This window comes from Geotrypetes seraphini, chromosome 1, assembly GCF_902459505.1.
Source record: "Geotrypetes seraphini chromosome 1, aGeoSer1.1, whole genome shotgun sequence".
In the NCBI taxonomy this organism is placed as follows: domain Eukaryota; kingdom Metazoa; phylum Chordata; class Amphibia; order Gymnophiona; family Dermophiidae; genus Geotrypetes; species Geotrypetes seraphini.
Window position 1 is genome coordinate 451,965,779 of NC_047084.1, and position 27,342 is coordinate 451,993,120.

The window sequence follows — 27,342 nt, forward strand, 5'->3', positions numbered from 1 at the left end:
TCTGAATGACTGCCAGCAGTTCTCACGAGTCCTGCGAGAACTGCCACCAGCTATTCAGAAAGCGGCTCGGGCCCACGCGGGACGTGTAAAATAGAGAATGACACAGGGACCGTTTACCATGGTAAACCGCGGATCACCGCAGTAAATCCGCATGAATGGAGACATTTGCAACTGGTTTACCGCAGGAATGGGGACAAGACCTTTCACCATCCCGCGGGAATGGGGACAAGACCTTTTATTGCCCCGCGGGAGCGGTGAAGTCTTATTCCTGTGGTAAAAAAAAATTGTGCTCGTGTCAGACTCTGCATCTACTCCCCAGTTCCTCTTGCGCCTATTTTACCTTCAGCCAGCCATGCCACGATGAAGACAGAAGGAATCTAAAACCAAAGCCTGAGACCAATGTGATTTGAAAAATAAAATTACCAGACAACAAAAAAAAAATAAAAAATAAATTTATTTTATATTTTGTGATTAGAATATTTCAGATTTGAAATATGTATCCTGCTAGAGCTGGTATTAGACATAACTGGGGACCGCAAAGTCCAGGCTGTGCTTCTTTAGCTTCCAGCTGGCTTAGGGCTCTCTCTCTCTGAGAGGGGAGATGGGTTTTGTTGAACCTTGCTGTTTTATTTGTGTTTATAAAATGACAATTGTCAGAGAAGAAGCTTCCACCCACACACACGCGACTGCAAGGCAGCACAGGCAGGCTTCACCGGCATCAGTTTCTTTTCTAAAGTACCGCGAAGGTAATGGGGAGGGAGAGAGATAGATTTGGCCAGAGGTAGGGAGGGAGGGAAGGGGAGGCGCACCTTCCCTCCCTTAAGTTTCTTTACACCACGAAGGTAAGGGGGAGGGAGGGAGATTCTCGGGCCGATGAAGGGCAGTGAGGTGGCGAGAGGGAAGGGTGGATGCTGCTGGGACGGGGCGGTTAAGGGGACGGCGGGGACGGGGCGGTGAAGGGGATGGCGGGTTCGGGGATGGGGCGGTGAAGGGGACGTGAAGGGGACGGTGGCTGCTACCAGAAGGATGCTGGGCTGTATAAATAGAGGCGTAGCCAGTAGAAGGAAGAAGGTGTTGGTCATTGGTACAGGTCATTGGTAAGGCCCCACTTGGAGTATTGTGTTCAGTTTTGGAGACCGTATCTGGCGAAGGACGTAAGAAGACTTGAAGCGATCCAGAGGAGAGCGACGAAAATGATAGGAAGTTTGCGCCAGAAGACGTATGAGGAGAGTCTGGAAGCCCTGAATATGTATACCCTAGAGGAAAGGAGGGACAGGGGAGATATGATTCAGACGTTCAAATACTTGAAGGGTATTAACGTAGAACAAAATCTTTTCCAGAGAAAGGAAAATGGTAAAACCAGAGGACATAATTTGAGGTTGAGGGGTGGTAGATTCAAAGGCAATGTTAGGAAATTCTACTTTATGGAGAGGGTGGTGGATGCCTGGAATGCGCTCCCGAGAGAGGTGGTGGAGAGAAAACTGTGACTGAGTTCAAAGAAGCGTGGGATGAACACAGAGGATCTAGAATCAGAAAATAATATTAAATATTGAACTAAGGCCAGTACTGGGCAGACTTGCACGGTCTGTGTCTGTGTATGGCCGTTTGGTGGGGGATGGGCTGGGGAGGGCTTCAGTGGCTGGGAGGGTGTAGATGGGCTGGAGTAGGTTTTAACGGAGATTTCGGCAGTTGGAACCCAAGCAGAGTACCGGGTAGAGCTTTGGATTCTTGCCCAGAAATAGCTAAGAAAAAAAATTTAAATTGAATCAGTTTGGGCAGAAGGATAGACCATTCGGGTCTTTATCTGCTGTCATCTACTATGTTACTATGTCCGGTGATGGGGACATATTTTTTCCCTGTGTCATTCTCTAGTGTAAAACTTGGTCCTGACCTCCGCGCTCCTGACTCGTGTGTATGCTGCCCGGAAATAGTATGGAGCCGTCAAGGGAGGGATACAAGTTGGACCATCAGGCTGCTTGAAAAAGGTACGGTGGCGGTGACAGCGGGGACGTTTTTTTTAAAAAAGGTGGTCCGGTAGTGGGCGGTGTTTAAAAAGGTGGTGCAGCAGTGGCACGGGGGGGGAAGGGGGCGGCGGTATTTAAAAAGGTGGTGTAGCTGATGATAAAAATATAGTACCCCGGTGGTCCAGCGGTGGCCGGGACAGGAGGGATCCTTCCCGCCTCCTGTCCCAGCCTGATATTAATTATTTTTATCTCCCTACCACCTCCCCCATGTATCCTAGGTATCCCTGGTGGTCCAGTGGTGAATCGCGGCAGGAGCAACCTTCCTTTGCTCTTGCCCATGCAGAACCGCTAGCTGATTGGCTGCCGTGAGTTCTCGCAGTCCCGTGAGAACTCACAGCAGCCAATTAGCTAGCGGTTCTGCACGGGCAGGAGTGAAGGAAGTTTGCTCCTGCCGCAATTCACCGCTAGACCACCAGGAATACTTAAGATTCGTGGGGAAGGCGGGAGGGAAATAAAAATACAGTAAAACCTTGGATTCCAAGTAACTTAGTTTGTAAGTGTTTTGCAAGACAAGCAAAACATTTTATTAAATTTTAACTTGATAAACAAGCAATGTCTTGCAATACAAGTACATACAGTATTTTGTATTAAAGTTTTTGGGTTGTGGAACGAATCGTCTGAGCTTCCATTAGTTCTTATGGGGAAATTCGCTTTGATATACGAGTGTTTTGGATTACAAGCATGGTTTCGGAACAAACTATGCTTGCAAACCAAGGTTTTACTGTAATTAGAATCGGGCTGGGACAGGAGGTGGAAGGATCCCTTCTGTCCCGGCCACTGCTGGACCACCAGGTCTCATGGCAGACCCGGCAGGGGCCTGAAAATAGGTTTGGGAGGGGGGCAGGTCAGTGCTGACTCGAATATAAACCAAGACCCCATTTTTGGGCCATTTTTTGGCCCCAAAATCTCAGTTTATATTAAATTATATACATTAAGGCCCTGATTTTGTATAGGACACCCAGGAGAGGTGTCCTATACAGAATCGGGCCTACACTAAGCCGCCAGTGGAGTTTTTCCCAGATATTCAATAGTGAGCCATGTCTGGGCACTGAATACCAAGAAAGAAAGAAAAGGTGACCTGTGATGCTCAATTCCTTTATTGTGATCAAGACTCAACACATATGTGTTTCGGCTGTAATGGCCTGCCTCAGGAGTCTGAATCTTTATAAAGAAATATATATCACATATATTCCAAGCCAGTGTTTCTCAAGTCGGTCCTAGAGTACCCCCTTGCTAGTCAGGTTTTCAGGCTACCCATAATGAATATGCATGAAAGAAATTTGCATCTAATGAAGGCAAATCAAGTTTATGCATATTCACTGTGGATAGTCTGAAAACCTGACTGGCAAGGGCGTACTCCAGGACTGACTTGAGAAACACTGTTCTAAGCCTTATAACTGTAGTTCTTCAGGTAAAAATGTATTGAATGAAATGTGAATCTTAAAAAGTATGTCAACTGACTGGAACGGAGTGACTACTTTAGAAATGCTGAAACAAAAGTTAAACACTGGCACTGAATATCCAGGTTTATGCAGCCAGTTATCTCTTATTCAGCAATATTCAGCACTTAACTGCATAAGCAACAAGGCATAAAGACAGAACTTTTATGCAGTCTGATTTAATCCTTAACTTAGGTGGTTAAGTGTTAAATATCAACATTTAACTGCATAAGTGCTGATTCCACCCTTGGATTGCCCAAACAATAGCCATATTTGAATTTATTATTATTATTATTTAGGGCTACGTAGTTTTAATCAAAAAACATTTTTTTTTACCCACCCTCCCTTTTGTCCTTTCCCTATATGTTCTCTTTCTTACTTGATAAATTGTAATTCTGTCCTTCTTCCCTCTTGTTTCTGTTTGTTTTTTGTATTGTTTTTAATGTTTTGAATTATGACTGTTGTTTCAAAGGATGTATAGTTACCCCATATACGTTTTTAACATAATGTTCACTGCCTAAAAGGTCGATTGGGCGGTTTATAAAATTTTTGAATAAACTTGAAACTTGTTATGCCGCCTGTACCAATCAAGGATCTTAGCGGTTTACATTATAGAAACAAATCATAAAAGGAAAGGAACTCCAATATTTAGAGGAAAGAAACACCACAAATCCAGTCACAAACACACTATACATACGAGGGGCCGCTGAAAAATTCTCAGCTCAACCAAGAAGAGAATGACGTGGAGCCATGAAACTTACAAGTTATTCTACACTTTTCTTGACACTTTTTTTTCCCCCCAATGATATGAAATGAAAGTGTCAAGAAAAGTGTGGAATAACTTGCAAGTTTCATGGCTCCACATCATTCTCTTCTTGGTTGGGCTGAGAACTTTTCAGCAGCTCCTCGTAAAAAAAAAAAAAAAGCCACACTAACTGACTACCTGCCATCCCTATGTCAACAATCCTTGATCTCAGCTGTCCCCACTGGAAAATAATGAGGAAAAAAAAATGCAGCTTTGGTAATGTTTTGAAAATGGAGAATGACAGTTTAGAACACATGTACGGTAGTCCAAGAGAGAATTCCAGAGAGAAGGTGCCAAAAAAAAAAGTCATATTCATAGTAGACTTCAGGTGCGCCGACACAGGCCTGGGAGAACCAGCCTGTTGGAATCTAAAGAACATAAAGCAGGGGAAGGAGTATAAAGAACAGTAGAATGAAAAGCTTTGTGTGCAAAAGTGAGAATCTTGAACTGGACTCTAAAGTGAACTGGCAAACAGTGTAGGCAAGAAAGAAGTGGCGAAACACGGTCATATCTTGATGCTTTGAAGAGAGAGTGCACGGCACAGTCTGTGGTGATATTCAGTCATAAGTAACTGGTTATGGGCCACTGAATAGCAGTAGATAGCCCCAAACAAGTGATTTACTGTAACTGGCCAGGAGATGTCCGTTTCTGTCTATTTATATCACTTTGAATATCAACCCCCAAGGCTTCAGGTACAAAGAAGGAAAAGATATACAGGAAAAAAATAAGAGTGCCTTCTTGAAAAGAGCTTAGGGAAAGGGAAGGGCTGAGAGTCCCGGCTGCAAATTAGATCAGGGGGCAAAGAACTAATGAACCTCCACAGAAAACAGAGCCCCAGGAAAGGCACTAAAGGAGGTAAGGGCTGGGATTGTTGGACAGGGGCCTTGACAAACTGAGCAGTGCCAGATAAACCCAGGCCAGTGACAAGAAAGAAAGAGTTTAGGCCAGAAGTCAAATACCCCAACAAACGGTTCATTTGCGTGCGAGACACCAGCGCGCCGACAATCGAACGCAGACAATTCGGCGCAAGACCCTAGCGTGCCGCGGGAAAACTTAAGCGGGGTGTGAGTGGGGAACCCCCCACTTTACTTCATACTGTTTGCGTTGCCATTGGGGAGGAGGGGTTTGGGGAGTTGGAACTCTCCGTTATAGAGAAAATGGAACTTTTTCTGATTATTTTCAGGAAAAGTTCAGTTTTCTCTACAATGTGGGGGGTTGCACCCCCCACACTCCCCCAACGGCAGCGCAAACAGTATGAAGTAAAGTGAGGGGGGGTTCCCCCCATACCCGTCAGAGCTCTTTAAAAGTAAATTTTCCCACGGCGCGCTGGTGTCTTGCGCCGAATTGGCTGCGCTCGATTGTCGGCGCGCTGGTGTCTTGCGCGTTTTTGTCTCATTACCCAACAAACTGCAATGAAAAATCTGGAAAGAAGGTGTCACAACCTGTTCTATGACATATGGAGGTGTTGGTTGGATTTGAGGAGCACTGAGGAGATTGGAAATCAGTTGATGCTTGAGCCACCAAAAAGATAAGGCTGCTGTATAATAGACAGTATAAGGTTATTTAGGACAAATATCGGGTCCCTGGAGTTCACTCTCTATACTGAAGATAAAGGTATACATCATTCACCTGATGGACTTACTCAAACTAAAATAAAACTTGAAACTTGAAAGGATACAGGTTTATTTTAAGGATCTTCTTTCTTAAAAAAAAAAAAAAAAAAAAGGACATTTGCACTTGGAAGTTTAAAAAATTTTCCTCAGCTGTAGGGGAAAAAAAATGAGAGTTGGACAAGCTGTGAAAATAGCAGCTAAAGAGCAACAATTCCAAAAGCAGACCTGAAAATCGATTGTGTGCTAACTGGTTCAGAAGCAACAGCAAAAGGTCCTACAACAGCTAGAAATCCATCATCAGGTATCCAACACCACCTGAAGTAACCTCAGGGTAGACCTCCAAGCCCCAGCTGATGGACGGGAAGCCCAGGGGCTGTTCTGTACATACAAAGCTAGGTCTTGAAAACAACTGTGAAGCATTCCTAGTAATCTTTGCACATGTTACCAAGGATGCAATTTTGTTGAAGAGAAAGTGACCTGTTACATGTTAAGCCCCCTATGGATTGATATAAATGCCGTCTTTTCCTAATAATGACCGGGATAGCCATGCAAATGGTTACCCGTAATTGGAAGAACTATGACCGTCTAAATTTTCCTTTCTGGTGGGCAAATCTGTGCTCCAGCTATAATTATGAAAAGATGAATGCCGATAGTTTGGGGCACAGTAATTTCTTTAAATTAGTTTGGGGCCCGTTGACATCTTATATTACTTTACTATAGTAGGGCTTTGATTATGAACCAGTTTTTGTTTGTTTATTTATTTTCATACACATCCAGGGAAGGGTGGGGGGGAGGGGGTATTTCTGTCCTAATTTTGACCTTTGAATATTTGAATATTTACACACTTGGGGGGGTGGGAGGCTGGGAAGATATTATTAATGTGAATAGGGTAAGGTTATTGGGAAAATCTATGTTTTTGTGTTTTATTGAATAATCATTGGGTGGGTGGGAGAAAATGGTTGGTTATGTATATTTGTAAGTTGAACGTGCTTTTATTGATATATTATATGTTATATATCTGTTTATTGCACTATTGAAGTTTGGAAAATCAATAAAGAATTAAAAAAAAAAAAGAAAGTGACCTGCGAGACTGATCCAAACATGATAGGAGAAATCCAAGACCCATATTGTGCTTTAGCCAAGAAGGATAAAATAAACCAATGAAAGGAGGTAGTGATATACAATGAAGGGTCAGCCCTGAGGCTTACTGGAGAAGGATCTGGACATTCCCTTTTACAATGACAACACCACCCTTGCAAAACACCTACAGGACACCTGATGGTGATGCCTGTGATCTCAAAAATACTTGGAGAAGTAGCAGCAAAGGAGAGGGTAGCGGAGGAGGAAGCCAGGCAGAGAAGCACTTGGGAAGGATTCCATCGGGGCTGAAAGGGGAAGCAGAGGCAGGAGACTAGGGGAATCGGCGAGAGTTAGATCCGCCCACCACCTGACGTCGACCACCGAAGCGCCCCCTTAAAAGGGGAGGAGCCAACAGCGCTTAGCCATTCGGCGCGCGTCTAAGGCAAGCGTCAAAGGCGCTCGCCTTAGCGAAAGCGCCTTTGCGAAGTGCCTCGAGAAGGACGAGTCACCTCTAAAAGAGAGCAGGAGACCACAGCAGGTGCAGAGAACACAAAGCAAGGCAGACACAGAGAACACAGTAGGCGCAGGAGGCACAGACACACAGAACACAGCAGGCGCAGAGAACACACAGCAAGGACATGGACCTACAGCTGGAGAGATGGACATACACCAGAGACACAGACCTGCGGCTGGACAATCAAGAGAAGATAGAGAGGACAACAATCATAGTAGGGGACTCCATCATCAGACAAGTTGACAGCCACATAGTGGGAGGAAGACTGGATCGACTGGTGACCTGCCTACCGGGAGCCAAGGTAGAAGACATAGTGAGCCACTTCGACACGATCATCGACAGTGTGGAAGAAGATATGACGGTGATGATCCATGTGGGGACGAACAACGTGAGTAGCAGGAACTACAACAGAGAAGTACTGAAGGATCGGTTCCGGATGCTAGGAAAGAAGAAGCTGAAGACAAGAACGCAGAGGATAGCATTCTCGGAGATCCTGCGGTCCCCAGGGCCAACGAGAAGAGGCAGATGGAGCTGTAAGCAGTCAACACGTAGATGTGGCGCTGGTGTGAGGAAGAAGGATTCCACTTCGTGCGCAACTGGACAACATTCTGGGGGAAGAGCAAGCTATACAGGAAGGATGGACTCCATCTCAGCAAAAACGGAACGAGGCTTCTGGCAAGCAACATCAAGAGAGAAGTTGAGAAGTTTTTAAACTAGGAAGAAGGGGAAAGCCGACAGTCGACCGAGAGAGAGAGTTGACGGTTCGGGAGCCGGTATACCCAGAGGATACCGTGCAGGAAGACAGAGGAGAAGGCTCACCGGATCATAGGCAAGACAGATCAAAAGGGACACAAGAGGGAAGGAAATGCAAGAAAGGAACAGGCCACAAACTCAAGTGTATGTACACAAACGCAAGGAGCCTAAGAAATAAGATGGGTGAATTAGAAGCTGTGGCACAAAAAGATAACGTGGACATCATCGGCATCACGGAAACTTGGTGGACTGAGGGAAAAGTCTGGGACACGGTGCTACCGGGGTACAAACTATACTGCAGAGACAGAGTGGCTCAAAAAGGTGGGGGCATTGCCATATATGTCAAAGAGGGAATTGAATCTACTGGAAAGAACATGCCACAACCGACGGATAAGTTAGAATCTCTATGGGTCAAAATTCTGGGAACAAATGGACTGGAAATGAAGATCAGCATCTACTACCAGCCCCCAGGGCAGTCTGAAGAAATTGATGGAGAAATGACGGACGAGATTAAACGAAACTGCAAGGAAGACAACACAGTTATCATGGGTGACTTCAACTATCCGGGGATAGATTGGAACCTAGGCATCTGCTCTCCCCTGCAATCCAATGTCTCTTGCCCTCTCCTCCCCTGATCTAGTCCCTCTTTCCTTCTCCACTGCCCCTCAATCCAGTCTCTCTACTCCCTCCAGTTCAGCAGCACCTTTCCTTCTCCATCACCCAGGTCTAGAAGCATGTCTCCCTTTCACACTCCAAGCCCAGCAGCACCTTTCTCTCTTTCTCCTCCCTCAACCCAGGTCCAGCAGCTCTTCTCCCTCTCCCACTTCAGTAACACCTCTCACTCTGCTCCCCAGGTCCGGTATCACTCCCCTTCTCACACCTCCCAGATCCAAAAGCACCTCTCCTGCTCACCTCCCCTTTCAGGTCCAGCAGCACCCCTCACTCTCCTCTCCAGTTCTAGCAGCACCTCTCCTTCTTACCTCTTCTCCAGGGCCAGCAGCACCATTCTCTCTCCTGTCCCCAGGGCTAACAGCACCTTTCCCTCTCACCTTCCCCCCTTTCTGCTGGGAAGGCTTCCGGATCATCTGCGGGATGCCTGCAGGACCTGCAGCCGCGGCTTTGACAAGAGAAGTATGACAGGGAGGAAGGAGCCAGTCAGAGGTAACACCGTGGGAGGGAGGCAATTGGGGAGGAGGGGCACATTGGACAGGAAGGGAAGGCTTCCGAGTCAGCTGCAGGCATTGTGTAAGAATCACGGCTGCGGCTTTGAAAAGAAGTACAGCGAGGAGGAGGGAGCCAGCCACAGGAGGTAACACCTGCAGGAGGGAGGCAAATGAGAAGGATGATGAAGGGTGTGTTGGGACACGGAAGGGAGGAAGAGGAGCACATTGGGACACAGAAGGAAGGGAGGAAACTTCAAACGATGGAAGGAAGGAGGGAAGAGAGAGGGGAGCATGAACTTGGGACATAGGATGGGAGAATGGAGGGAGTGAGAGAAAGAGATGCTAAGGTGGGAGTTGGAATAGAAAAGAGAATTGATGAGCATGGGAGTCTGAGTGAGAGAGAAAGATGGTGCACATGGGGAAATGAAGAAAGAGAATTGTTGGGTATAGGGAGGAAGAGAGAAATATTGGACATGTGGTGGCAGAGGCGTAAGGTACAGATGCATGGGGAAGAGAGAGATGAGAGGAAGAAATATTGTATGTGGTCAATGGCATAGCAAGGGTAAGTACCATAGGTCTCCTATTCTACTTGCCAGAAAGACCAGTCTAAGCACATGGCCATATTGCTGAAGATATTTAGATATTACAGATCTCCATCCATATTTGCGGGTTCGGCATTTGCAACTTCGGTTATTCGCGGGTGTTCCATCATGATGTAAACAAAGTCTCTTGTATTTGTATGTTAGCAATTTAATGTACCAATTTTTCATATATCATCTCTTTGTGATCCTTGCTGAATAACAATAAAAACTGCCCAGAGAATGTTGAAGAAGCTGTCTCTTTCCGAGGGGGTTGGTATTTGTGGCCCCCCCCCATGAATATGGAGAGAGAAAGTCATTTGCGAATTTATGGTATTCACGGGGGGGGGGGGCTTGCACTCCTAAACCCTGTTATTATGAAGGAAGACCTGCTGTACTTTTTGCTTGCCAAACCCAGCTACTTTTTAATTTGCCTTACACCACAGACCAGGAAGGAAGTAAATGAAGACTCTTCGGCCCATGATCGAGGAAATCAAGCTAGCATCCTGCATATACAGCCTAAGGGGGGGAGGGGGCAAGTGATCATAGAAGCCAACTTTTCAAAATGATTTGGGGTACTAAATACAACACAAACGAACCCTCCCTGGACACAGTGAAGGAGCTTGCTCAATACTTGGGTGTTCAGCACTCACAGAGCTGGCATATATGCACATGATACTGGTATAAATTAATTAAATGAGCATAAATAAGCAACCAGGAAAGGCAAAAAAAAAAAATAAAAAATACAGGACAACAGGGATCCAATAAAGCAGTGCATACAAATTAATACACTTAGATCTACCGGTAATAATTTTATGGTGACTGCTCCTTCCACCTGGAATTCTATCCCTAATCATCTTCGCTAAGAAGCATCTCTACCTAAATTTAAATCAAAGTTAAAAACTTTTTCTATTTCAAGATGCTTTTGACATTTAACGGCCCTTATCAGGGCTAAAATCCTTACAGCTAATCTCTCCTCAGACACCCTTCCTATTGTTTGTCCCTTTTTTGTTCTCTTTACTTTGAATATTATAGTTCTTGCCTTTTTCTCTCTTGTCTCTTTAAGTCTTTGTATGTTTGTTTTGTTCTATAATACTTCCTGTTGTCAATACTTGTCAGTTTTAACCTGTTGTATTTTTTTAGATACTGTAAAACTTTTAATTGTACACCGCTCAGAAGTCTGACTGAGTGGTATAAGAAATTTTTAATAAAACTTGAAACATGGGGAAAAAAATTAGGCTAACAGAGGGACCAAGTTCTGACCATGTCCAGCTAAGGGACAGCAAAGCAGAAGGAATGTTGGAGTCCCCAGCAAGTAATGTGAGAAAGTCCAGAGATTCATGGACAACCTAGCTGAGGAGTTAAAAAAATGAAAAAGGCAGGGTAGGCTAAAGAAGGGACCTCCAGGAAGGCATTAATGGAGCTGGTGCTCTTCAATGGAGGCCTGGAAGGGCCGGAGAAGTACTGCAGAAGTCCAGGCCTAAGCTGGAGAAATACTACTGCCAATTCCTCGAGACCAGAGCAAATGAAATTGAGAGATCTGGAAAGAGAGAGGGATAGTTTGTTCTACGACAACCCCTATGTGTAACAACAGCAGCAATAGGAATATGACTGATTTAACACACCAACACTTCCCTCCTCCTCTCTTATCATCTGGGGAGGTTCTTCAGGGATAAGGCATGTCCCAGCACACCCCACAGACAGCTTTTCTCTGTCATTACTACTGTAAGCACACACTGCGGCAGTGCTAAAGGCTGTTATTTCAGATAGGAAAGAACTATGTGTTCCCTAGGAGATAAGCCTCCAGTGCTCTAACAAGGCTTGTTTTCTCATTTTTATTTAGAAGTTCTGGTCTCTGAAACATCTAATGCCTGTTAGTTTTATTTAACAAACTCAAAATAGCAGAGGAATGACACTGGTGTCACTCCAGCTAAATACAATGCTGTGAGAGCAGAGATGGTGAGGAACAAAGCAGCAACCAGACAGAGAGCGGGGAACAAGAAAATCAGGGAGGAGAAAAGGAGAGAAGGAGGGAAAGACTCAGAGAAAGGAGTAGGAAAAACGGTTCAAGAAAGAAGCAGAGTATTTTATTTATTTGCCCATCCTCTCAAAGAAACTCAGAATGGGTTACAAATTAGGTACTCAAGCATTTTTCCTATCTGTCTAGGGAAGGATTAAGTGACTTGACCAGGGTCACAAGGAGCAACACCGGTTCTGAACCCACAACTTCAGGGTGCTGAGGCTGTAGCTCTAACCACTACACCAGAGGGAGAGAACATGAGAGACAGAATGTGGGGAGAGGACTAGACAGAGAAAATATAAAAAGAAAGAGAGACAGAAAATGAGTTAGGAGAGGCTGAAGGTAGAAATAAGGGGCCTTCTATGCAGAAAAGGAACCCCCAATAAAACTGCTATTTAAATTATTCAGAGTGAAGTCTGTGGTCTACCATTAAAAGCCCAAACTATACAGAATGGAATAGAACCTCAGCAGAAACTCTGCACCTCCAGTTCTGCAAACACTTCACATCCACAAAACCTCCACCAGCAATAGATGGCAGAACAGAATTGTGATGTTTCCTTTACTATAATGCAAAGAGTATTCAAATTTTGGTGTTGCCTCAATAACAGTGATATAAACTCCCTCCTCTGATACTTCAGTAACACAAAATTCTGCAAAAAAAAAAAAAAAAAGACATATAGAACCCACAGAACAAACCTGTCACACCCGAACAGCACTACCTGAGGATTCAAACAGCAATAATCCCATCTACAAAAAGGCAGTATTTCAAATATTTCAGTGTGCACCAGAACACCAGTAAACCCTCTGCTGGGAGGTGCCGACAGAAAGCTTATAAAACAAGCTGGACCTCTATAGATCCCTAAACAGAAATTACACACTAGTAGAGGCTGCCACGACACCTAATTCACACCTGTGAAGGACACATTTAGGTGCTCACCAAGCACAGAATAAGGGCCTGATTCATAAAAGCTTTTTCTCCCATTTTGAGGGCAATTCTGTAACAGTGCATCTGTACAGACACCTAGAAATTGCCTTCCTTCTTTTTATAGAATATTAGCAAAATCAGTGAAATACAAGTGAAAATGCTTAGACACAAGCACTTACATCATCCACAGAACTAGTATAAATGCATAAATTATAGCATTCTGTTGTTGTAAATGTATGTTTTATTTATTTTAAAGTATGAAAGCTGTTGTTTTTTTTATGAAAGTTTTAACGTCACACCACCAAGATCTATGGATAGAGTAGGTAAAACATTTTTTAAATAAATAAAATATGTAAGTATTTTCTAAGTCACATGTGTATGAATTTAGCCCTGACTCTGCCCATTTGTCAAATACATGCCGCTGTAAATCTCTGGGCCATTTTTACTGCAGAGAATGAATGGGCAGGAGTGAGTGGGAATTGCTCCTGCCCCAATGCGCTGCTAGACTACCAGGAAATTGTGATAGGCCTGAGGCTGTTATTGTTGCTTGGGAGGGAGGGAGCACCGACATTCTGGTGGGGGTTGGGGCGTGGGCAGGGGTGCAGGCACGAGTGTTACTCTCACTTGGGTGGGAGGGAAGGAGCACTAGCTGATGTTTCCAGTTGGGGTTGTGGTATAGGCAGCGGTGCAGGCACTCTCTGACTGCGGCAAAAAAGACTGCCAGTTTGGGAGGGGGGGTTACAGTGGCGGCAAAAGGGTATGACTATCAGGAGGGAGGGAGGGTGGTAGGGCACCAAAGGGGAGGAATGGTAGAATGTAAACCCTTGTTTTATTTTCATTACCATTTTTTGCCTAAAAAGGGGTGAAAAATGGTATCTCGGTTTCTATTCGAGTATATATGGTATGTGTCCTTAGAAAATATTAGCACAAATCTTACAGAAATAGCAGTTAGATCGAAGGTCTGGATATTTACACCTGCTTGGGAGAAGGCATAAATATTAATGTATAAAATATATACAGTATTCCCCCAAAATCCGTGAATTTCTAAAAACCACAAATGCGGTTTTTCGCCTGTCAAAAGGCAGGGGAGACAGGAGAGGGCAGCTGGAGCGCCGGTGGGTGAAGAAAATCACTCACGGTCTCCTCTGATCGCCTCTTCCTGCAGTAAAGTTGGGCTACACCAATCAGGAGCTGCTTTGACATGCAGCTCCTGATTGGTGTAGCCCGTCTTTACTACAGCAAGAGGCGGTCGGAGCAGACTGCGAATGTGCAAGTCCACGATTTGAGATCCGCGAATTTGCGGGGGAATACTGTATAAGAGAAATGGTGTGGCAGCCATGTTAATCCACACCTAAAGATGATATGTAGAAATAAAAAGAAATAAAGCAAAAAGAATTAAGGTGATACCTTTTTTTATTGGACTAACTAGCGCATTTTTAGATTAGCTGACCTGAAGAAGGGTTACTTTCGAAAGCTAATCTAAAAATGCTCTAGTTAGTCCAATAAAAAAGGTATCACCTTAATTCTTTTTGCTTTATTTCTTTTTATTTCTACAAATTATCTAAAATATATACAAAATCATGACTCCACACTTTCCACCCAAACATCTCTCCTCTCCTGAACACACCTACTCTAAAGTTGCATACAAATACGTGCTTAATAATGGCACTGCAGATTTTTTTCGCATGATATGATTTTGTAAGTGACATTTTGGGTCAGATTCTATAAATGGCACCAAGCAGTGCCTACATTATAGGTGCTGCTCAGCATGGTTGTCAATCAAAAAAAATGGTGCCATTTATAGAATCATGCCTAGCAGTACCTAAACGGACTTAGGCATTGCTAGGCATCCTAGACATAGGTGCTGCTCCATTAGGCCAGCTTTTCACTCGCCTAATTTGGTGAAGCCCATGTCGGATGCCTAACAATGCCTAAGTCAACCATGCCTCTTCTCTGCCTATAACCATGCCTACTTTTTTAACATAGGTGTCATTAGGCATCCCTAGGTGTTGGATGGCGCCTCCGTTTAGGCGTCCTATGAGTTCAACACCAAACTCTTAAATTGCTTAATTTTTTTTGATTGAATGAAAACTGGAATGCTCAATTACCACACCAATTAAAAAATTAAGGGCTCGATTTACTAAGCAAACCGATCGTGTACCAATCGGTTTGCGACCCCTTTGCGACCCGATTTCCCTCCGACCCGATTCACTAACCTGTGTACCGATCAACCTCCGACCCGATCCGACCCACGCATGCAAATGAGGAGAAACAGAATGCAAAGTAGGAAGGCAGCGATACACTAAACAGAAGAAGGAAGACCGATTGGGCTTGCCGATCCGAAGCGACTGCTGAGGACCAGTCGCTTCACTTCTTACTGACTCTCCTGCCCTTTAAAACCACGGGTTGGCAATGCGCTTTTGCAGAATACAAAATTCTTCCTTTTTTATATATTCAGCAAAACGCATTGCCAGCCTGTAGTTTTAACTTGACCCCCTCACGCTGATGCCTGCCAACCCCCCCCCCCCCGCGCTGATGCCTGCCTCTATGGCAGGAGGGTTCCCCTCCCTCCTGCCATCTGTAAAACACCAGATTTCCCCCCCCCAAAACAAACGGCAGGAGTTTCAAGTTTAAGTTTCAAGTTTATTTAAAATTTCTTATACCGCCTAATCAAACCTAGGCGGTGTACAAAAATGTTAAAACCGTCTATTAACTAAAATACAGTTTAAAAACACACAACAACACTAGGGAAAAAAAAAAAAAAAATTTACAGAGACAAGAGGGAAAGAAGGGCTAGAACTACAATTTGTAAAAAAAAAAAAGAAAACATGTAAGGGGAAAAAACAATAGGGAGGGGAGCAGGTATTAAGAATCCTTCTAGGTACTAGGTCGTCTTTAAAAGGACAGTTAGGTTTCAAAAGCGTCAAAGAAGAGAAATGTCTTTAATTTCAACTTAAACTCCCTCCTGCCACCCAAGGGACGCCAACTCCCTGTTTCGGTCCCCTCCCCACCCCTCTCCTTGTAACTGGAATGGAGCAGGAGGGGTGCTCAATCCCTACTGCTCCAATGCCTCCCGTGATGTTTCTGAGACCTTAAGCCCTGATTGGCTCAGGCGCTTCGGGCTCCTCCCTTTGGAGGAGCCTGAGGCATCTGAGCCAATCAGGGCCTTAGGCCCCTCCCCATGCATCACATGATGCACCGGGGTGGAGCCTAAGGCCGGCATTGCATAGCAGCCGGCAAAGCAGCAGGAGAACTTTGTGCTTCCTCCTGCTCCCAAAGATCCCTAGAGGACTACAGAGCAGGAGGGACTGGGCACCCCTCCTGCTTCCAACATTTAAAGGTATGGGGAGGAGGGGGGCACGGGTCGATGACGATGGTGGGGTTTCCACGGCAGGAGGGAGTTGGCATCCCTCCTGCCATATTCGCGCGGACGGGTAGGGTAGGTGTCAGTAAGTTCGGGGGCGGGGGGGTCCCAATGGCAGGAGGAAGTTGGCATCCCTCCTGCCATATTTGCATAGGTGGGGAGGACAGCCTCGGGTGTAGTACCTGTTTTTTTAGGGTTGGGGGGCTGTCGGGGGGGGAGGCTTTTTTTTTCATTGGCAAGATATTTTGCAAAATATCTCTGCCATAAAAAAAAAATGACACCCCTCCCCGGCAGAAGTCTTGACAGCAGTGACAGGAGGCTGTTTCTCCTGTCACTACTGTCAGGGCTGCCCCAACTCAATCACTCACTGAGCGATTGAGTCAGGGAGCTTGCATGCAAATGATTTGCTCTTCTGTGGAAATCATTTGCATGCAGCAAAGATAGTGAATCAATCGCTGTTTCAAAATCACCCAGAAATCAGCCAACAGCAATTGTTCTGGCCCTAAGTTTGGCATGGATCTCAAACTTAGGCACCAATAGGTGGCTGTAATAACAGTGTCATTTATAGAATACGGTCGTTTATGCATGTATGCTGGCATATTCATGAAAAAATTCCTTTATTAAATGACCTCCTTTTTGACTATGGTTAAAATGTTTACCACATAGGCCTGAAAGTGACTTAAATTAGAAACAGATATACTGAAGTGGAAATCCCAAGAAGCCAGACTCTGCTTGCGTGTAACACTGGAAAAACAGAAACATAAATGCATTTCCTCCTCTATGTTCAAAAACATAAAAGATATCAGAGATGCACATTTCCCAAAGCTGACAGGGAAAACAAAAGACTTCCCATAGAAGAATGAGCAGGAAAATCTCTGTATAATTCTTGAGAGGAAACGGAAAAAACTGGCCAGAAACTGAATATCACTAGAATTTAGGAGCTGTCTTTTATTCTCCCCTCTGTACTGGGCAATTTCTTCCTTTGTGGACTATTTTCAAAGGGAATTCGATGGGCAGCTAAGTTATTAGCCATCTGGATTGCCCTGATTGAAAACTGTTCCCCTTAGCGAAGCTACGTTGCCCACAAAGTTACATAGTGCATGTATTTTTTTAGCTGGTTTACAATGAGGTGATGGAGATATGTTTTAGAGCAGTGGTCTCAAACTCAAACCCTTTCCAGGGCCATATTTTGAATTTGTAGGTACTTGGAGGGCCTCAGAAAAAATAGTTAATGTCTTATTAAAATAATGACAATTTTGCATGAGGTATAACTGTTTATAGTTTATAAATTTTTCCTTTTGGCCAAGTCTTAATAATAATATTATAATTTACAGCTAAAGAGACAAATGATCAAGAAACTGTTTTATTTTACTTTTGTGATTATGATAAACATACCGAGGGCCTCAAAATAGTACCTGGCGGGCCGCATGTGGCCCCCGGGCCGCGAGTTTGAGACCACTGTTTTAGAGAAAGAAACACTATCAAGTCGACTTTCAAAAGCACTTATGTGGTCATTAACATGACCAACTACATAACTGCAGTTTTCTTTAGAATAAATTAGGCCACTTAATTTTGCATTTATAAAATGCTATATTGTCAAAATTATCTACATGAAAAGGGAATGGGATCTGGGGCATTCCAGGGTGGCACAAATTAAAATACATAACTTATTTATCTAAGAAGCAATATTTGGCAAACTAAGGGGGTCCATATTTAAAAGTACTTATCTTGGTAGCAGCACTTTTATCCAGACAAGTGCTACTGACCAGGATATTCAGAAGGTACTATCCAGATAGATAGTGCCTCTGAATATCCTTACAGACTGCTTCTGCACTATGTGGATGCTGTACTGTCAAGGAGGAGCAAAGACAAGTCTCAGAAAATATCTGGACAGTGGCAATATGCAATCTGTTAGCCAGATAACTCTGGACAGAAGGCAGTCCTCAGCTATCCAGATAGCAGACTGAATATAGCAATGTTACTTACCGTAACAGTTGTTATCCAGGGACAGCAGGCAGCTATTCTCACTAGGGGGTGATGTCATCCGACAGAGCCCCGACACGGACATCTTGAAAGCATGTCTTGCTTGAAGAAACTTAGAAGTTTCGAGATGCCCGCACCGCGCATGCGCCAGTGCCTTCCCGCCCGATGTACCGGGCGTGTCTCCTCAGTTCAGGTAGCTAGCCTGAGAAGCCAACCCAGGGGAGGTGGGTGGGACGTGAGAATAGCTGCCTGCTGTCCCTGGATAACAACTGTTACGGTAAGTAACATTGCTTTATCCCAGGACAAGCAGGCAGGTATTCTCACTAGTGGGTGACCTCCAAGCTAACCCCAATGGGATGGTGGGAGAGTTGGCAATTTCAAGAGAACAAATTTTGTAACACTGTTTGGCCAAACTGTCCATCCCGTCTGGAAAAAGTATCCAGACAATAATGAGAGGTGAATGTATGAACCGAGGACCAAGTGGCAGCCTTACAAATCTCCTCAATCGGTGTCGATCTGAGGAAGGCTACAGAGGCTGCCATTGCTCTGACCTTATGGGCTGTGACCTTACAGGGAAGGGATAATCCAGCCTGGGCATAGCAGGAAGAGATACAAGCCGCCATCCAGTTAGAGATGGTACGCTTCGATACGGGTCGTCCCAACTTGTTTGGATCAAAGGAGACGAAAAGTTGAGGAGCAGTTCTGTGAGGCTTTGTGCGATCCAAGTAGAAAGCTAAAGCACGTTTACAGTCCAGAGTGTGCAAAGCAGCTTCCCCAGGATGAGAATGAGGCTTTGGAAAGAACACTGGAAGCACGATGGATTGGTTGATGTGAAATTCAGAGACCACTTTAGGCAGGAATTTTGGATGAGTACGAAGAACCACCTTGTCATGATGGAATACAGTGAACGGTGGATCCGCCACTAGGGCCTGAAGCTCACTGACGCGGCGAGCAGACGTGAGGGCCACCAGAAAAACCACCTTCCAGGTGAGATACTTAAGTGGAGCCTTGTTGAGAGGTTCAAACGGAGGCTTCATGAGATGAGACAAGACAACATTGAGATCCCAAACCACAGGAGGAGGTTTGATAGGAGGGTTGACATGGAAAAGCCCTTTCATAAATCTGGAAACCACAGGATGAGCAGACAAAGGTTTCCCCTGTAGAGGCTGATGGAAAGCCGCAATAGCACTCAGGTGGACTCGTATGGAGGTAGACTTGAGACCAGACTGAGATAGGTGTAGAAGGTAGTCCAATACAGAAGAAAGGGAAGCTCGCTGAGGTTCCGTGGCATTGGAAATACACCAGGAAGAGAATCTAGTCCATTTTTGGGAGTAGCATTGTCGAGTAGCAGGCTTCCTGGAAGCCTCCAAGACCTCCCTCACTGCTTGAGAAAACTGGTGAGGAGTTATGTTGAAAGGAACCAAGCTGTCAGGTGGAGGGACTGCAGATTGGGATGAAGTAGTGAACCTTGATGTTGAGTGAGTAGTGAAGGAAACACTGGAAGAAGTATGGGCTCCCTGCTGCTGAGTTGAAGTAGAAGGGAGAACCAAGGTTGTCTGGGCCACCGAGGAGCTATTAGAATCATGGTGGCATGGTCTGATCTCAACTTGACCAGAGTCTTCTGAATAAGAGGAAAAGGAGGAAACGCATATAGGAAGCGATTCTCCCAACCCAGCAGAAAAGCGTCTGCCTCGAGGCGGAGAGGAGTGTAGATCCTGGAGCAAAACTGAGGCAGCTTGAAGTTGTGGGGGGCTGCAAAGAGGTCTACCTGAGGTGTCCCCCACTGTGCAAATATCTGATGAAGGGGTTTGGAATTGAGCGTCCATTCGTGAGGTTGGAGAAGACGACTCAATTTGTCTGCCAAGACATTGTCCTTCCCCTGAATGTAGACAGCCCTGAGGAAGGTGTTGTGGCGGACCGCCCAATCCCAGACTCGAAGAGCTTCCTGGCAGAGGGAGGCCGAGCCCGTGCCCCCTTGCTTGTTTACATAATACATGGCGACCTGATTGTCGGTGCGAATCAGGACCACCATGTCGTGAAGCAGATGTTGGAAAGCCTGAAGAGCATTGAAGATGGCTCTGAGCTCCAGAAGATTGATTTGATGGAGTCGTTCCGCACTGGTCCAGAACCCCTGAGTGCGAAGACCATCCAGATGAGCTCCCCATGCATAGTTCGATGAATCGGTCGTGAGAACTTTCTGGTGGGGAGGAGAGTGAAACAGCAAACCTCTGGATAGATTCGAAGAGGTCATCCACCAGAGAAGAGACTGCCGTAGAGCAGGAGTGACTACAATGTGGCGGGACAACGGGTCGGACACCTGAGTCCACTGAGATGCCAAGGTCCATTGAGGAATTCTGAGATGTAGTCTGGCAAAAGGCGTCACATGAACTGTGGATGCCATGTGACCCAAGAGGTCCATCATGTGTCTCGCTGAGATGGACGGGCGAGAAGACACCGATTGGCAAAATAGAAGAAGAGCATCCATGCGCTGAGGAGGAAGGAACGCTCGAAGTTGGATGGTATCCAGGACCGCCCCGATGAAGGGGAGAGTCTGAGTGGGCTGAAGATGGGACTTGGGAAAGTTGATCTCGAAGCCCAAGTTCTGCAGAAAACAAATTGTAGTCAAGGTCGCCGAAATGACCTCTGGGGCCGACGGGGCCTTGATGAGCCAGTCGTCGAGGTATGGAAACACCTGGAGACCCATGTTCCGTAGTGCAGCGGCCACCACCACCAGACACTTCGTGAAGACTCTGGGCGAAGAGGAAAGGCCAAATGGAAGCACTCGATACTGCAGATGTAGATGTCCCACCCGAAATCTGAGGAACTTGCGGGAGGCCGGATGAATCGGGATGTGAGTGTAGGCCTCCTTGAGGTCCAGAGAGCATAATCAATCGTTCTGCTCGAGGAGGGGATAGAGAGAGGCAAGGGTCAGCATACGGAACCGCTCCTTGACCAAAAACTTGTTGAGGACTCGAAGGTCCAAAATGGGCCGCAGATCGCCCGTCTTCTTCGGAACTAGGAAATACCTGGAGTAAAACCCTTGGTTTTGCTGATCTAACGGGACCGGCTCGACGGCCCGAAGCCGAAGCAAAGCCTGAGCTTCCTGGAGAAGAAGAGCGGTCTGCGTTAAGTTGGAAGGATACTCTCTTGGAGGGTGGTCCGGGGGGACCCGTTGGAAATGAAGAGAGTATCCCTCTCTTACGATGGTAAGGACCCAAAGGTCTGTGGTGATCGCCTCCCATCGATGACAAAAATGATGGAGACGACCCCCTATGGGAAAAACAGGGGAAGACAGAACGTCGGTTATGCTCCCTGGAAGAGAGTCAAAAAGGCTGAGTAGCCTTGGGTGCAGCCGGCATCTGAGGCTTCTGCTGAGTCTTTTGCGGAGGCTGTCTCTTTGCAGGCTGTCTCGCAGGAGGAGTCTGCCTTGGTTGATAACGCCGCTGGTAAATTTGAGGCGGTCTAGATGGACGAGACTGCTGAGGCTTCGGTTTAGGACGTAGAATAGACTGAAAAGACTTTTCATGGTCCGACAGCTTTTTAGTAACAGTTTCGATGGACTCATCAAATAGATCCGCTCCTGCACAAGGTACATTTGCAAGTCTGTCTTGGAGGTTCGGATCCATATCGATGGTTCGAAGCCATGCCAGGCGACGCATGGCAACCGAACATGCCGCCGCTCGAGCCGAGAGCTCAAAGGCATCGTAGGAGGATTGCATCAGTTGAAGGCGTAATTGGGACAGGGTCGCCACCACCTCTTCAAACTGGAAACGAGCCTGAGCATCGATGAAAGGAATGAACTTGCGGAGCATCGGCAAGAAAAAATCCAAGTATGAAGAGAAGAAAAAGTTGTAGTTGAGCACTCGAGTCGCCATCATCGAGTTCTGATAGATACGTCTACCAAACTTATCCATCGTTCTCCCCTCCCTGCCCGGAGGTACGGAAGCATAGACTTGGGAGGGATGAGAACGTTTGAGAGAGGACTCGACTAGAAGGGACTGATGAGAAAGTTGAGCTCCCTCAAACCCCTTGTGGTGAACGATGCGGTATCGAGCATCCAGTTTACTGGGGACTGCAGGTAAGGAATACGGTGTCTCAAAACAGCGCATGAAAGTCTGGTCCAGCAGCTTGTGTAGAGGAAGCCGAAGTGTCTCCGCCGGAGGGTGAGGTAAATGCATGGTGTCCAAATACTCTTTAGAATATTTTGACCCAGTGTCCAAAGTCACATCCAAGTCATCCGCCATTTGTCGGAGAAAGGATGAGAAAGATAGTTGGTCCGCCAAGGCCGGCCGACGAGACGGGCTAGAAGACGTGGAAGCCTCCGGGTCCAGGGAGAGCTGAGATCGGCAGGGAGAATAGGAGGTAGATGGTTCCTCATACTCCGGCCCTTCCGGCTGGGACAAATCCGACGAGGAGTATCCCAAACGCTGCATCTTCTTCTGCGGGGACACCTCCGAATGACGTGAGGAGTGCCGAGAAGAGTGTCGAGATCGATGCCCCTCCCGGTGACGGGACGGAGAACGAGATCTTCTATGCATCGAGTGGTCCTTTGAAGCCTCAAAGGAATGGATAGGGCTTGATGCAGTGGATCGTAGAGGTGGCAGAGATGCGGATTCACGCAGCGCCACCCAGGTCTGGTATGGAGTGCGGAAGAACTCCTCCTGCGATGCAGTATGCCCAGGACTACGATTATTATTATTATTATTATTATTATTAGGTTCTTATATCCCGCCATACCCAGAGAGTTCTAGGCGGTTTACATTCGTTACATTAGGATCCGGTCTGAACCCGGATTTACAAAAATTTTATCGGAATTGCAGGTAGCGCGGAAGGAGTCACAGGTTTATCGTAGTTGGGTTAGAGGATAAAATGGAGGGAGTGGGAAATCAGAAGAGGGGGGGGGAGAGGGATTATCAGGAGCCGCCCTAGCACCCTGTTGGCGTGGAGGTGTGATGGGCTCCAAAGGTGGCATCTCAGGAAGGGAAGCCCTCCTGGAGGATTCCGCCGCCCTCCGCCGATCCCCCTCGTCGAGTAGAGAGATTGAACGACGAGGAGGAGGGGGAGGGGGTGGACCGCCCTCTGAAACCGGGGTCGGAAGCTCACCGTGAATGTTGGCGATAAGCCGGGGTCCCATAGTGCGCATAAGCTCGACAAACTGAGCTTCTAGCAGGGAACGAAGCGAAGCCGATATGGAGGGATCCGCACCGAAAGGGGGTCCTTCAGTATGGTCTTCGCGTTCCTTCGTGGCCAAGTGCTTCTGCTTGCTAGCTTTAGGCACTTTGATGACCACCGGAGGAACAGTGGAAGGCGGTACCTGAACCGAGGAGACGGAAGCAGGCGCCGATGCTGAACACGATGCTGAAGCCGGTGTGAACGATGCGGGCTTCACGATGCTCGATGCAGGAGTCGTCGATGCAGGTTTCGAACGGACCGGCGAAACCTCAACAGCCGCAGTAGCAGAGATGTCCTTGGCAGTCTCCATCTTGAACATCGACTCCCAGAGCAAGCAGCGCCGCTTAAACGAGCGCGCAGTGAGCGTGGAACAAGGCCGGCACGATTTCGGAACGTGTTCCGGACCAAGACACTGAAGGCAGCGTCGGTGTGGGTCCGTCAGCGAAATCGCACGCTGGCACTTGCTGCACTTTTTAAAACCGGTGATTGGTCGGGACATAGGCCGGAAAATCGACGCTGCAAGGTCGAAGCCGCTAGGCCGCAGCCACGAGGCCGGCCCGGCCGAACCGCCGGAAGAAATAATTTAAAGTTTTTTTTTTTTTTTTTTTTTTTAGAAAATAAAGTAAAATTGAAATAAAATCAAAGAAAGAAACAGAAACGCGGGTAATTAGAAGGCAAAAACTGAATTTCAGTCAGCGCAGAATGAAGTACAAACTTCTCAGCTCCTCGGAAAGAAAAGAACTGAGGAGACACGCCCGGTACATCGGGCGGGAAGGCACTGGCTCATGCGCGGTGCGGGCATCTCGAAACTTCTAAGTTTCTTCAAGCAAGACATGCTTTCAAGATGTCCGTGTCGGGGCTCTGTCGGATGACATCACCCCCTAGTGAGAATACCTGCCTGCTTGTCCTGGGATAATGCCACTTTCAAGATAAATTCCAGCACTGACCCACCTTATCTGGATATTCAGCATCAGCCACTATCCAAATAGTGGCACTGAATATGCAGATTTTTTTTAACCGCTGTATAAAGCAAATAGAAAGGGGAGCATATTTTTAGTCTTAATATAAAATTATACAACAGAACCTCGCACTGAGGACAGTGAGTAGGTGCAGGCTGCAAGACACACAGTGAGAGAGTGAGTAAAGGAAGGAGAAGGGCAGAAAGTGTAGGGAAAAGAAATCAGGAGAGTGAGGCTGAGCAGCGCTGAGGGAAGGAGAGAGATACACTTGGCTCTGCATTTTTTGTTGCAGCAGTGCAGGTTCCTTCCTGAGGGCTAGGTCTTTTGGTTGCAGTCATAAGAAAGTGTAACACTGCAAGGGACAGAATGAACAGTGAGGTCAAAAAAGGGACCCCTCTTTCCTGTTGGGCCTTCACATTCACAGACTGATTCAAGGGCAGCTTGGCACTCAAGGCTCTGCTTGCCCATCTCTTATACAGCACTGCCCACACTATAGCTGGCCTTGCGTCCTCTCAGGCTATAATCATTTCCCCACTATATCACACTCCCCACAAACACTTGCCACTGATCACCATGGCATGCAAAAAGAAATGGAATATAAAAGAACCAGATACTGCTAGGTCAGATCCTTATATACTTCCAAGGTCTCCAAATATTCAAGATTCTTACGACCATATACTGTACAAACCTACCTGTGCATTTAACCATATCTAAGACCAAGCAAACTTCACCTAATATACACTTACACATCTAAACAAGATCCTATGTATCCTCAAAAGATCATCTACTTTGAATCATAAATTATTCTTATGAATCACAGCCTGCATCCCCCTCCCTGTCTGCATTACAGAGGTTCTGTTATATAATTTTATATTAAAACTAAAAAAAAAAAAATCTATGTTCCTCTCACTGTTTGCCATAGACAGTTGTATGCTACATAATTTAGGTAGGATAAAACGTTCATCCCCCCTCCAAAATACTTGTACAAGTTGAATACTGAAACTTTATATCAAAAATAAAATGCTTGCTCCCTTTACAGTCCGCTGGGTTTGAGAAAAGTTAGCTGTAGATGCATGCACTGTGTGTGTGTGTGTGGGAAGTTGGGGACAAGAGGGTGCCCCAAGCCTTTGCAGCAACCAAACTCACATGTAGAGAGCAGCCCTAGGTGAAAGCTTCTGCTGATATTCTAAATGCTTCCTGCAATGTGATTTCTTTTTCTTCTTCATCCTCTCAGTTGTCCTCTACCCTGCCACACAGACCCGAGAAAGGAATGCTGTAGCTGCCAGACTGCTGCAGACCCAGAGGTCCACAGGAAGCCAGTGCTATGTGCCACTGCTCTTACAAACAGGTAGTGAAAGCAACTGCCTGCCTGCCAGGAGAGCTGAAGGTGTTTGTGTTTGTCGTAAGAGTCTAAGTTTTATTGCTAAGAGCCCGGCTAATACCCTCCCCTCCCTCGCCTCTCCCTCTTATCAATCCTTTGCTAGCTTTGTCACTCATCTTCCCTCTCTCCCTCCCTCACCCCTCCTTCTTATTAATCCTTTGCTAGCTTTGTCCCTCCTTTTCCCTCTCTCCCTCCCTCGTCCCTCCTTCTTATTAATCCTTTGCTAACTATGTTCCTCCTCTTCCCTCTCTCCCTCCCTCACCCCTCCTTCTTATTAATCCTTTGCTAGCTATGTTCCTCCTCGTCCCTCTCTCCCTCCCTCACCCCTCCTTCTTATTAATCCTTTGCTAGCTTTGTCCCTCCTATTCCCTCTCTCCCTCCCTCGTCCCTCCTTCTTATTAATCCTTTGCTAATTATGTTCCTCCTCTTCCCTCTCTCCCTCCCTCACCCCTCCTTCTTATTAATCCTTTGCTAGCTATGTTCCTCCTCGTCCCTCTCTCCCTCCCTTGTCCTTCTCATCAATCCTTTGCTAGCTTTGTCCCTCCTTTTCCCTCCGTTGTCCCTCCTTCTTATGAATCCTTTGCTAGCTTTGTCCCTCCTCTTCCCTCCCTTGTCCCTCCTTCTTATCAATCCTTTGAAGCTATGTCCATTCTCCTCCCACTCTCCTTTGTCCTCTAGCTATTTGCCATCTGAATTCTAAGCAGAACCTCTCCTCCCTAAAGCTCTGGAACTCAGAGCCTGGAAACCTGACACAGCCAGAGCGATTCAGGTTCAGGAAATTTTATCAACTTGATCCTTTGTACATGCATTGCCACAGAAATATACTGTATACACACAATTCATACAAAAGCACAAACACTGGCTTCTTCTCTCAAAGACTAGTAGGAACAGAGTAGTTGAAGGCAGAGGCAGGCCAACTACACCAGCCAGCCTGACTAAATATCCTTGTCCACTGTAGAGATATAACTCAGTTGTAGAAGCTTGATTCCTTAAAACATCCATTCTCATACCTGTCCTGGAGTACTATCAGCTAGTCAGATTTTCAGAATGCACGCAAAGAATATGCATGACAGAGATTTTCATATTGTAAAGGTACTTTGCAAATTTCTCTCTTTCATATTCATTGTGAATGTCTTGCGAACCCAACTGACTGGTGTTCCCCCAACCCCCAATCAGCTTTTGTTTCCTTCCTCATAGATTCTCCATTGTCCTGGATAAGCACTTCCAGTCCATTGCTCAAGACACGCACCCCAACCATGGCTTACCATCAAACTCTGCAATAATCTAGAGCAGGACTTCTCAACCTACTCCTGGAGGCACATCTAGCATATAATGGATCACCACTATATGCAAATGTATCTTGTGCATATTCACTGTGGTAATCCTGAAATCCCAACTAGCTAGGTGAGCCTTCGGTCAATAGTTGAGAAGCTAGGACAGCACAGCCCTGCTAAGAATTACTCTGCCTCTACCAATCCAAAATGCTTTAGTTTTGCAGGCACATTATGACGTATTACCATACAGTCTAAAGAAGGATTTCCAAAATAATGCTAAACCTGACACATGCTC

At 46.1% G+C, this 27,342-nt stretch overlaps 1 protein-coding gene across 6 annotated transcripts in view; it reads right to left on the reverse strand.

Moving 5' to 3' along the window:
* IQSEC2 (IQ motif and Sec7 domain ArfGEF 2) overlaps positions 1 to 27,342 on the reverse strand; it is a 529,618-nt gene that overhangs the window by 108,240 nt on the left and 394,036 nt on the right. Inside the window, exon 1 of one of the 6 annotated variants that reach the window (XM_033921414.1) lies at positions 25,539 to 25,644. The exons of the other annotated variants lie outside the window; for them this stretch is intronic. Within the exon in view, the coding sequence (XP_033777305.1) occupies positions 25,539 to 25,618 (80 nt within the window). The 5' untranslated portion in view covers positions 25,619 to 25,644. Of the gene's footprint in view, positions 1 to 25,538; positions 25,645 to 27,342 lie in introns of those variants that run through there. 6 annotated transcript variants of the gene reach the window in all.